General features: G+C 37.2%; 1 protein-coding gene across 2 annotated transcripts in view; it reads left to right on the forward strand.

The window, feature by feature from the left end:
- The first annotated feature begins 1,606 nt into the window (after positions 1 to 1,606).
- Cped1 (cadherin like and PC-esterase domain containing 1) overlaps positions 1,607 to 12,026 on the forward strand; it is a 253,823-nt gene continuing 243,403 nt past the window's right edge. The window contains exons 1-2 of one of the 2 annotated variants that reach the window (XM_027926517.2): positions 1,607 to 1,772; positions 2,266 to 2,746. In XM_027926517.2, the coding sequence (XP_027782318.2) occupies positions 2,498 to 2,746 (249 nt within the window). In that variant the 5' untranslated portion in view covers positions 1,607 to 1,772; positions 2,266 to 2,497. The other variant, XM_071612805.1, reaches the window with a different exon arrangement.

The following is a 12,026-nucleotide window of genomic DNA, read 5'->3' on the forward strand; positions in this document are numbered from 1 at the left end:
CTTTAGCATCTTATTTAAACTTTTAATGCTATTGTTTTTCACTTCCCCCAACCCAAAGGCAATTTTATCTGCACATCTGATTTACTCTTCCTTCTATATGTTATACCCGGCTATTTAATGATGCATAAAAATGGTCTTTCAGATTTCTCACACCTTGTATTTTCAGACTTCTGGCCTCAACAGAACAGCCTGCTCATTCCGTATCACCCAGTAAGCAGCATTGTCATATTCTGCATTCCTTTAGCTCAGGGACCATTCCAACTTAGAGATCTCATAATTCCTAGTATCCTTCAAGTCCCATTACATCCCCTTAAATTATACGTCTTACAACACTATTGTCTAACCATTTCCTCTTAAAACTCTTGGCTTTTCAATGTCAAGCGCCACTTCATTATTTTCTTCTTCATTTGTCATGGAATTGAGGACTCTGAATCTATATTAACTAATAAAATGTTCTGAGAGAAAACACAGACTTGAAATAAATATGGTTTTATGGTGAATATTTATTCTTTAATGCTTTAAGTAATATTTTTAAGACACTCGATATTTTTTCTTCTTAAGCAAAGATTCAGAGATGCCCATTTCTCTGAGTCTACGTTAGCTGGGCACCCCTAGAGGGCGCTCCTTCTCATAAAATACAAGCGACGGATCCGCACGCAGCTTGCCTCTGGATTGGGTTCACTGTAGGGGTGTGGCTTCAGTGGAGAATTTCAGCCCACAAGGAAGAATTTCGGTTAGAAAAGGTTATAGCAGCTATCTAGGTTCAAAGCCTTCAAAGAATGTCTTCCATGGGTCTAGGCCAGTCCTACTATCCAGAGTTCGCAAAGCAAGGACTGGGAGAGGGAGCAACAAGCCCCAGCAGATTCTCTTTGATGGTCCTTCAACTGACCCAGCAAAAGGGAATGGAGTTTGCACAACTGGCAGGACCAGCAGTGTCCATGTGATGGTTTGTATAGAATTATACTGGGTTGAATTTTGGGCAAAGCTGGCTGTGTACCGCTTTCTACTGGGCAAAAATTACACCAACATCTGCTACATACAATTCATTTTAGAAAGCAAAGTAGCAATTAGGCTTTGTAAAACCCGGACATTAGTTCAGGAAATAAGTGTTAGTAACTACTGTGAAAGAAGTACGGACTTCAGTTATCCTGATGCTGGTGCATGCAACAAGATTTCCTGTTATGTGGTCCAGACAGTGCTGGTGGCCCTCTTATCCTTGTAAGTGTGACCACAGTTCCCCAGAGTGAAGGACTTACGAATTAATTGAGTCTGCTTTAGTCTCATCTTTGACCTTTGGCATCGATTGACTAAGAACTATTTGTTTTTCCAATGCTGTGTTAGAAAAAAAAAAAAAAAAAGCAATTAAACAGCGAATCAGACAGCAGATATGTTTCCAAATTCTGCAGCTCTGGGTAGGCAGCCACATTTCAGGGAAAATCAAAACTTCTTTTCCCAGTCTGTGGAAGCCCACCGTTTCCAACTCAGAGCTGACAGCGCGGCTCCGGCTGCCCGGGGAGAGCCAGAGGAGCTCCAGGCCTTAGCCCCGCCCCGCTCCGCCGGCCTGGGTGGCTGCGATGCCCCAGGTCCGCCAGCTCCAGGCCGAGTGTGTAGCAGGCGCGCGCGTGTGTGTCTGCGTGTCTGCGCGTGTGTGTCGGGGTGTGTGAGATGAATTGGAGTCATACGACTGGGCGTTTCCTTCCGAGTGGTTTTGATCAGCAATCCATTAGGGGGATCATGGAAACTTTTTTTCTGGCTAAAAGGATGAAAACTGAGTAAGTACACAGAACTTTGAACTTGAAACGGAATGAAACCAAGACAAGCCAAACCCTGACACTAATCATGTCCATTCAAACCGCTTGTTCCCTCTTAATGTTAAAAGTCGTGGATGCTTTACAGCAAAGTGGCAATTTAAAACTGAATGGAGGGAAGCAGTTAAGAAACATAAAAGGCTGAAACAGTATTGCTTTAAAACCGGAGGAAAAACTGCTAGGGCAACCTGGCCTGCATCCAGCTGTGCAACAGGCACTTTGGGTTTTAACCTATTGCGTTCTTCCGTGCTGTTTTCCGACTCCAGATTTACTTTGGTGTTATTTTTCTCTTTTTCTGTAAAGCTGGGACAGAGCTGGACTCCTTTTCTGTGAGTTTAAGGATGTCGTGGAAATAAGACATTGCCGGAAGCCAACCGTTTGGCAGCCTGGGATGCACTCAGATTATTAGTTTTGTAACTAATAGTCTATTAATATTTTCATTTGTTTTTTAACCGAGGTCAGTCACTTTTCACTGTCATTCATGGAAGGACTTTTATTAACCACCTCAGACTTTTCGGGACCTACGATCTTTTGGCATGACGCTTTGGAAAGTTCTTAAGCGGAGATGGAGCAAACTTGATTGGAGTTGTGGAAAAAGAAGACACATTTGTATTTTTCATGCTGACAAAAAATAGCTGCTATGACTTTTCCGGCAACGTGGACAGGGGCCAAGTGAAGCTGAACTGGTCATGATCTGTCGTCCAGTGTTTCTTTGTCGTCGGCGATTTTGCCCCCGGCCCTTTTTTGTGGTCTTGGTGGTGGCAATCTGTCTCTTCTATCAGACTCTGACCCTCCGAGGGACTAGGAAGCTCACAACCGCTGTCCCCAGGGCTGCCCCCCACACACCCACCGAGACTCAGGCGAGCAGATGCAGGAAAGGACATACCCAGGACAAACAGTGCTTCCTTCTCTCCGGTAATGCACCGGAAATCAGAAAGGTAAGATTCACAAGCTAAAGGAGGCAATTTCTGCAAAGACCACAATCTGACTCTCAGTCCTTTCTGTAAAACTAAAATTAACTTCCATGATTTCTGCAAGCCATCCCGAGTATAAACAGCCCTGTGAGTGACCTGTTGACAGGGAAACACGTTACATAAGCTTCAACTTCTTATATTTACTTCCAGAAAGTTCTGGCCTTTATTTTATCTTCTAGAATTTCACTTCATTTCAGTGGAAGGAAACAGATAATTTGGAGGGGAGGAGGGGAGTGATGTGATTCCTTCCTAAAATACTAGGGATCTAAGTGATTTGAGGATGAAAGATCTGAAACATAAATCAAAGATTCAAAATTTCATAGACACTAAGCCTCTCTTTCCTCAAGGTAGTCAATATGAGTACCCAGACCCTGCCAGACTCAGAAACTTCAAAATTCCATTTTATAATTGGCTAAATCAGTTCTTCCTTGGTGATTAAATTTCTCAAGTGTTTTTTTTTAATTTCTGAGGTGTTTAAAGGAATAGTCTCATAGGTTTCTTCATATTAATTGACATACTGTGTTTTCTTGTTCATAGAATTATAGAAATAGAGATTAATGTGTATTTACACTATTCAGGATAACTTCACTAGCAATCTTACTAAGTGTAGGAAAAAACCACAAACCAAGGAAACAAAGAATTTCTATTTTAATACACCACTTTGTTCTAGCTTATAAGAATAGCCTTTAACATAGTCCAGTGTAAAAAAGAAAAACAAAACCTGCATACAAAAACCATGGTGGCAAAGCCACTGAATTCTCTGCTACCTCAGGGATTATAACACGATAATTTAGTAATCAGTGAGTAGTATCTTATATCTACAGTAGATTTAGGTCTATTTGATGATGGTTATTGTTTGGAAAAGAATCTCCTTTTGGATGCCATCCTATTGCTACTACCCTCATTACCAACACCGCCAGTGTCACTACTATTTGTTTTAAAAAACACTTTTATTTATTGCTTTTAGACTCACAATACTGTGAGATAGGTACAGTAGGTATGATTGTCATCAACTTAATAGATAAGACTACTGACCCTTAAAGATGTTTAGCTAATTCATGTGGCTAGCATTATGACATGGTGCAGCCCCAGAGGAACAGAAATCAAGCCACTTGGTTCCTACTTTGCTCTCAATAAATAATTTTGCTCTCAATAAATGTAATTTCAAAGCTGTCATTATAATTTGTGGAACCACAACTGGAAGAACTTACTGAAATACAAAATAACATTACATTTAAATAAGAAAATCAGAAGACTTTTGAGTGTCTGTGTTTGTTAGCTATAATGTCAAGGAACACGTTTGATCAAGAAATATGACAAACAATAGCAGATAATATATGTAGATACACCCTTGGTTGAAACTTCAACTGCAAATGTGAATCAATTTTTGGACACTATATTATTATTGAGGAATGTGTATTTTGGGTTTATGTGCACTAGCATTTATTTGCACTTTTTCTTTTCTTGAACACATCAAATTTATGATGGATGAAACTGACTTTAAAAGTCACTTCTTGTTAGTTTCTAGCAGTGGTAAATGTAATTTCTTTAAAAATAGTGGAGACAGTTATATATTTAAATGCCTAAAATATTTTCTAAGAATTTTATATAAAATGTTTTACTCATTAACTTTCAGCCATTTGTTGTTGTTGTTTGTTTGTTTGTTTGTTTTTTTGCTGCCTTACTTGACTTTTCATGATTTCTGCTTTGTTTGTAATTTAGGAATATGTTAACTGTTATTTGTAGGTTGTCACAGAAAATTCCATTTCAGCTTTGGATCTTCTGTTACTTATAAACCATCTTAAAACATTCACTCTAGAATTTTCTTTACCAAAAATGCCAAACATGTGATGACTTGGGTTTCCAAATGATTCACAGTCTTAAATAGTTTAAACATAAGCAAGATTCTAAATTCAAAATTATAGTTTAGAAACCTAGTGGATATGAAAACTGAATTTTCAAACATTTGCCTAGTATCTCCATTTTTATCCTTTGTTGGCCACTGATTTTTTAGATCCAGTATTTATTAGATATAGGAAGGAATGTAGAAAAAAGCTACTATGCAGTCTTCAGTTAAAACCAGATATAAATAGATACTACTTGCAATATATCTTCTAAAAATAATAATTCAATTGCAAATGATGAAATATTATTTCAGATATCAAATATGAAGAAAGAAATCAATATGTTGGTGTATATATAGGAGCAATGTATATTATTATACAAAACAATTGCTTATGAAGTTCATTAAAAAATAACTGAGGAAATTCTGTATAGGTGTTCCTAAAGACCTAGAATTAGCTTTTAGGTGTTTTGTAGAAGTAGTATTGTTTCTATCGATAAATTTTGAATTTTGTTATTACTTTTAACTGACAAGTCTAAGTATTCGTATTATTAGAGTTTTTCTTAAGTTGAATCCATGCATCTTAAGTGTTTCCAAAAGTTCTTGGATTCAAGAATGTATTTGGATGTACTCCATGTATGTATATCAAAATACACTCTACTGTCATGGAAATCTAAAAAAGAACAACAAAAAAAAGAGAATGTATTTGGATGTATAAAATATCTATGAATCCCATAAATTTTGTACAATATATTGTATGTATGCATATATATAAATTTCCAGGAAAAATCATTTATTTTTGTCGCATATTCATAAATAAAAAGATGCTAAAAACCACAAAGGAAATTTAATAACCAGTGTGTTTAAATGTTCAACTGTTCATCCAGGTTGTGTAAGTTGAGAGTAAACCTAAGATGAAAAAAAATCATATGAAAGTCTTCAGCTGAGCATATTTTTAAAAAATCTGTCAGTGAATATGATAATGTCTGTGGGGATAAACTCTGAGAAACTAGCATATACTCAGAGTCTTTTTCAAATCAGTTTTCATTCATTGATGAACAAGTGGTATATCTCAGTTTTTCTTGCATCTTTGAAAGGACACTTTGCACTTTATCAGCTTAGCAACAGAGGTTTCTGTAGTAGCAAATACTTAAGATGAGTAACTTTGACCTCCACACTTTTACCAGTAGGATCTGATTCAATATCTAGAGTTGTTTTCAGTATGAATTGAGATCATGGTGTAGAATCTGCCAAGTCTGCATACTAAAGAAGTACTCTCCTTATTTCTGGCCAAATTTTAATTCATTTTCCCACATGAACAGTCCAAAGTGCCTTACTGAGCAGATGTACTGTTGTCATTTCTTCTGGATTTTCTCTCAACATTGGATGTTTGCATATTGTCTGATCATCCGCTGAGTCTTAAAACTATTCCAACATAATATGTAAACACAGTTGTGTTGTCCTCAGTGGAGTAGGTGACTCAGTAGATTTATCTCCTTTCATGGACTATAACACTGTAACATTGCATAACATAGGGAGCAACATTAAATTATAAACAGGCACAACATCTCCTTAGTACATGCTCCTCTGATGCAAACATTGCTGTTTGAAGAATACACTTATACTCACCAGAGCCATGTGTTCCTGATTATCTCCTGTTGACACTCCACAATGAGAACTGCTCTTTCTTTGTTGCTTGATTATTCTTCCTGACTCTCCTGTTTTGGTGACTGTTCTATACAACTTCAACTCTCCCCAGGAACCAACCACAATTCAGTGGAAATAAGTGAACGTTCTTATTAAAAATGGCCTAATTCATTTCATTTGCATTTTAATAGTCAATAGTATATTGGACATTGGTAAATTTCATAAAAATTGCTTATTTAGCCCTGGTTTTCTAGAAACAGAACTTTAGGTAAATTCTTATGTGTTAACACTTTATTAGAAAACACAATAGCCATACAAGATGGGAATGGAAAAGCAGAAGGAGGGAAAGTAAACACAAGTGGGTATATTATGGGGAGTCTCTGCAGAGAGGCTGTTTTCAACTACTGCATCTCAGAACGGACATTTGAGGAAAGGAGCAGAAAATAATAGCAATTTATCTCCCGATTTCCTCTTCCTCTGCCTTTTATTGATTGGAGTCCATGCTACTGACAGGTAAAAACCTAGATTCTCTGGGTAGCTCTGGGGGAAGCCAAGGACTTGATAGGTGTTATTTTGCCAGAGCAAATGTGAGGTGATCCCTCCTTTTCAGCCATACTGAGTAGGTGCTGCAGGTCAGTGGTGGCAGAGGTGGTAAGAGCAGGTCTGAACTTTATGACCACAATGGCGTGAGTAATGCCCACAAAGGGGTAGATGAGGCTGTGATCTAACTACTGACACAGTAGTGGTGATAATTTTGTTTTCTAAAAATCCACAGAAGATGTCTAAATGTGCTCTCCCTCTTGGAAAATGGCTTTTCTTTCTTTAAATTAAAAAAAAAAATTGTGATTATCTCATTGAGAACACTCCTCTTCAGCTGTAAAAAAGAAAAAAGCAGCAACAAAACCTCATTTCCTCTTTATCCTTTCTCTCCTCTAATGCTTTCATTCACTCCTTTATTTTTTCCATTAACTTAATAAGTATTTATTGAGCAATTTGTGTGTGCTGGGCTCTTTATGAGATAGGAATGTTATAGGAATAAAAGCCCCTGTGAGACAAACAAAATAAATAAAGTGTTAGGAAACTGGTAATAATAAGACTTCTCTTTGAAAGGAGGTAGAGAGGACAGAGAAGGAATTAGAGAAGAAAAAGAAGCAGAAATGTGCTACAAGAATAAAAACCCACATATGCAAAGGAGAAATAAATAACCCAATATATTTGGAAAACTCAAAGCATAGGGGGTGGGAGGGCACTGAAGGAATCAGGAAAGCAAATACGTAAGATAAAAAGTTCACCAGGATCTAGGTGTTGGAAATGTGCACCTGATAAGAAGTCTGGATCCTGAAGAATGTTCAGAAAAGATTGACATGAATAGATTTATGTTTTAGGGAGAACACTGCAGAACACACATTGCAAAATGGACTGGGGCAGAGTAGAACTGAAGGTGGGGAAACAAGTTGGGAATCTGTTTCCAGATGTTCTTCCTTTGCCAAATCTTGCTTTCTCCCTGTGTTCTTGAACACTCCGTTTTTAGCTTTTTTAGGACTGGCTCCGCAGTTACTCTGATTCTTATAATATTGCCAGTATCAAACCTCTCCATTGAATAATTACTTATATTACTAGTTTCAAGCTTTCCTTGGGCCATTCCACCTACCAGTAAATATGCTTAGAACTGATAACACAACAGTAAGCTTTCCTGGATTCCTGGCAAATTACCTACTATGCTCCCTATCTCTATTTCCCTTCATATATACTGCAAATGGTTTTCTTTGCATGTACTGACTGGACACCTACTCATTACTACCTTTTGCATTTGATTTTCTCTACTGAAACTTCTCTTTTGTTGACTCCCTGATTACCAATAGTGATTTGTTTTCATTCTGTATCATTTTTCTCTGAAGCATTTTCCACTGTTGGGCAACAACTCTTTGAATCCTGTGACATGGGGCTTATTCTCTGACCTCTCTGAATAACTCATGGTCTCCTTTTGAGGTTAATTTCTTCACTATGATGATAAACATAGATATCCTTTGATGATATTTTTGTTGCTTGGTCTTTTAGTTGTCTTGTTTTAAACATTTTTTGGTGAATGAATCAACTTATCATCTGTATCTTCAATTTCCTTGTATATTTTATAGAATGGCACAATACTATAATAATTAAATAATTTTCTCTTAAAACTTGCATGTCCAAACCAATGACTCTTCTTGACATTTTTATTTCCATGAATAGGACCTGACTTCCTCTTCCATTCTCAATACATAGGATTTAAGCCTTAGGTTTATCTTTGATATTTCTTGTCCCCCCAACTCTTTGCCCTTCACCAAATTCATCTAGCATGGCTCCTTACCAAAAATTCTAGGTCTGCCACTGAGCCACATTGGAAAACTCCAAATTAGAAAAGTCACAATAGTCTTCAATTTTCTTTCTTTCTTTTTTAATCCTTCAAATCAATTTTTAATAATGGTTTAAAATTCCACACATTATAAAGGTTATCCTCTTAAATATTTACATGTACAGTTCAGTAGTGTTAACCATATTTACACTGTTCTTTAAAGGCCTTGTGCACATCTCTCATTTGAAACCATGTGTCTCAACCCAGATTGTCTGTTACCTCCCAGTCTGTCTCGTCTACTTGGTTTCTAACCCATACCTAGATTTCCTGTTTGTGGTTTATAAATTGCCTTTAAGCAATAACTTCCTTGCACATTTAGGCCTTTTTGATATTGAGTACATTAAATAAATGTCACCTTATCAGAAGCCTTTATGGATGATATAAGGTGAAATTTCCCCTAATCTCTCAAATGGGTCCATATTCTAGTTAATTGGATCTCAACTCTTAGAGTCTACCTTCCCAATCTCAATGCTGTATCATATCATCATTTTTAATAATATAACCTCTTTTAGTAGTCTAACAAGTTATGTCTCCATCTGTCTATACATTCTATGCTATCTATGCACAGCTCCCATAGTATTTCTGGGGAAAGCCTTCAGTAGTTCTAACTCTAAGTCTACTCAATTTGGTAAAAACCATTCTCCACCCCATCACGACCCAACATGCCTCCCCAACCCCCCTCTGCCTATGTGTCACAATCTGTAAGCCAGCTCAAGACCCTATTCTCCAAACTCCAACATCTCTACCTCCATCTTAAGTCTCCTCTGGTACATCTGCCCCACTCAGCTCCTCTAGAAGTCCTCATGATTATTCTTAAAACATTCTGAAATCTATGAAATTCTATCACCTCCATCATGGTATCCTTTATCTTCATAAAGAGATGTGTACTTAATGTACCTAATAAGACTTATCTTTCTGTATAATTATTTAAAAATAAAGGAACATCAGAACATTAGAACTGGAAATAAGTTTTTTTGTAAGTGAGGAAAATGAAGCTCATGGAAGAAAAGGGTCTTAAAGTAAGTTATCATATTGATAGGACAGGATTCGACTGAAACCTGTGTTCTCTCTATCTCCATTCTATCCCCGTATACTATATCCATTCATTAGAGTTATGGGTTGAGCTGTGCTCCCTTCCAAAGCTATTCTGAAGTCCTAACCTCTGGTACTACAGAATATGACCTTATTTGGAATTAGGATTGTTGTAAATGTAATTGGTTAAGATGAGGTCACTGTGGAATAGCGTGGGCTCCTGATCCAATATGACTGGTGTTCTTACAAGAAGACAGACATCCTGGGAGAAGACCATGAAGGGCAGCGATTGGAGTGACACAGCTGTGTGCCAAAGAACGCCAAACATCACCAAGAAACTCTCAACAAGTAAGAAGATACAAGAAAGGATTTCAGTATGGGGTTTCAGAGGGAACATGGCATGTCTGACACCTTGATCTCAGGTTTCAAGTCTCCAAAATTGTGAAACAATACATTTCTGTTGTCTTAAGCCATCTTAAGTTTGTGATATCTTGTTATGGCAGCAATAGGAAACCAATAAAAATGAGGGGGAAAATTAGTTAATTATATAAGAGTGTTCTAGAGTTAAATTGGCATCATTTGTTAACTTGTTGCCTTGGACATTTATCTTGACTTCTTTAGGATTTTGTTTCCTTACTTGAAGATGGGTCTTACATGAGATAAATCATGTGACGCAATTAACTTGTCTGGCAGATAGGGAACACTCAGTTAGCTCTCAGAATATGAATTATTTAATTTCTTAGAGGACTTATTCATCTCTGTAGCCCTGACAGACCCTAACATTTGGCCTTAACAAAGTAGGCGAGCACTTAAGTAGTTGCTATAAAGAACAGAAGTTGTGGTGTACGCCGTGGAGTGACTGAGATGAGAGCCTCATGGGGTTCTTCTGTCTATCCTGCAGGCTTTCTACCACTGTGGTTTCACAGTACAATGACCTTTTAGAATCAAGACAAACTTAGGAAGGCTGATGTGTCACTCAAAGTTAGTCCTGCTTATATGAAGGCAAAGTCCTAAAATTTGCTGGATTAAAAAAAAAAAAAAGCAAGATGCTAAAATTAACAGCATGTTATAGTTGAGGATGGGGAGAGGTGAGGTAGGCTGGGGAGCAGAGGAAAGAGGTTAAGATTTTGGATCCTGAAAAAAATATTTGTTTGATTTTTTTAATTATCTCTCTATATGGAATATTTATTTAATTTGTTTACTGCTATGTCTCCAGTGCTAAAACAGAATCTGAAACACAATGAGCACTGCATAAATTTCTAGCCAATGAATGAACTAATGAACAACTGATGAATTTAAGGGTCAGAGAAGGCCAGCTCTGACCTCTCTGATCAGGGGACAGGAAATGAGAAGAACTCCTTCTCTCTCTTCTAATCTCTTTGCTGAACTCTGAGGCTCTTCTTCCTGCTCCAGGGTCCCTTGAACTTCACCAAGGTCCCTGGTACATTTCTTGGGCCTCTGGCTAATAGAAATCATCATACCATTTTGCTACATTGAATTTTCTTCATTAGTTGTCACCAAGCTCTCCTGTTGCCTTCAGTTCCTTTGTTTCATTGGGACCCTTACTCAATATACATTCTCAAGTATCTACCATCTTTTTTCAAAAGAACATCCTTTCTCAACTGGTGTGCCTTTCCAGTTATTTCCCATGTTACATCCTCTAACCTCTCTATCAAAAAATTTCCATATTTTAACAGGCTGATTCTACTGAAAAATGCATTTTTTTTCTTACATAGTTTTATATTTTAACTGATTCAAAGGTGTTGATTTTAAACGGTGATCATGGGCTTTAAATACAGGCATCTACCGGTAGGAGGCTGTGGGGAGAAGCTGTCAGCATGCTAAGAGGTGAGCGGCTTTCATGGAATTAGCTGGGTTGCTTGATGAGCATTTAATGCCTGTGGATTTCTCTGAGATACTTGATTAGATCTATGTTAAATTTTTATAATGAAATATGCATACGATGAAGAACTGCTTATTCGGAGGGAATTTTAAACAAATTCAAACAGCTTACTTTAGACACATTTTAATGAAGTCTTGATGAAGTTCATATTTAAACAAGTTATGTTAAATTTCTTATGTATCAAGGAATTAATCATTTTATAAGTGCCATTCCCTCTTGTTCTTTCAAGATAGTGGCAATAACTTCTGCCTCTTTGTCCCCCTGAGCAATTCTGTTTCTTGTACTAACGGAATTGGAAACTCATATGAGATAAACCTGTTGAAATGGAAACCACTAGATACACTGACATTATAAAAAGTGCTTGCTGTTATCAACTTTGAGTCTGTGGCCTTTGGGGGTGAAAAGAATGTTTTGCTTTCACTTTTCC

The sequence above is a fragment of the Marmota flaviventris genome, chromosome 1 (assembly GCF_047511675.1).
Source record: "Marmota flaviventris isolate mMarFla1 chromosome 1, mMarFla1.hap1, whole genome shotgun sequence".
Taxonomy (NCBI): Eukaryota; Metazoa; Chordata; class Mammalia; order Rodentia; family Sciuridae; genus Marmota; species Marmota flaviventris.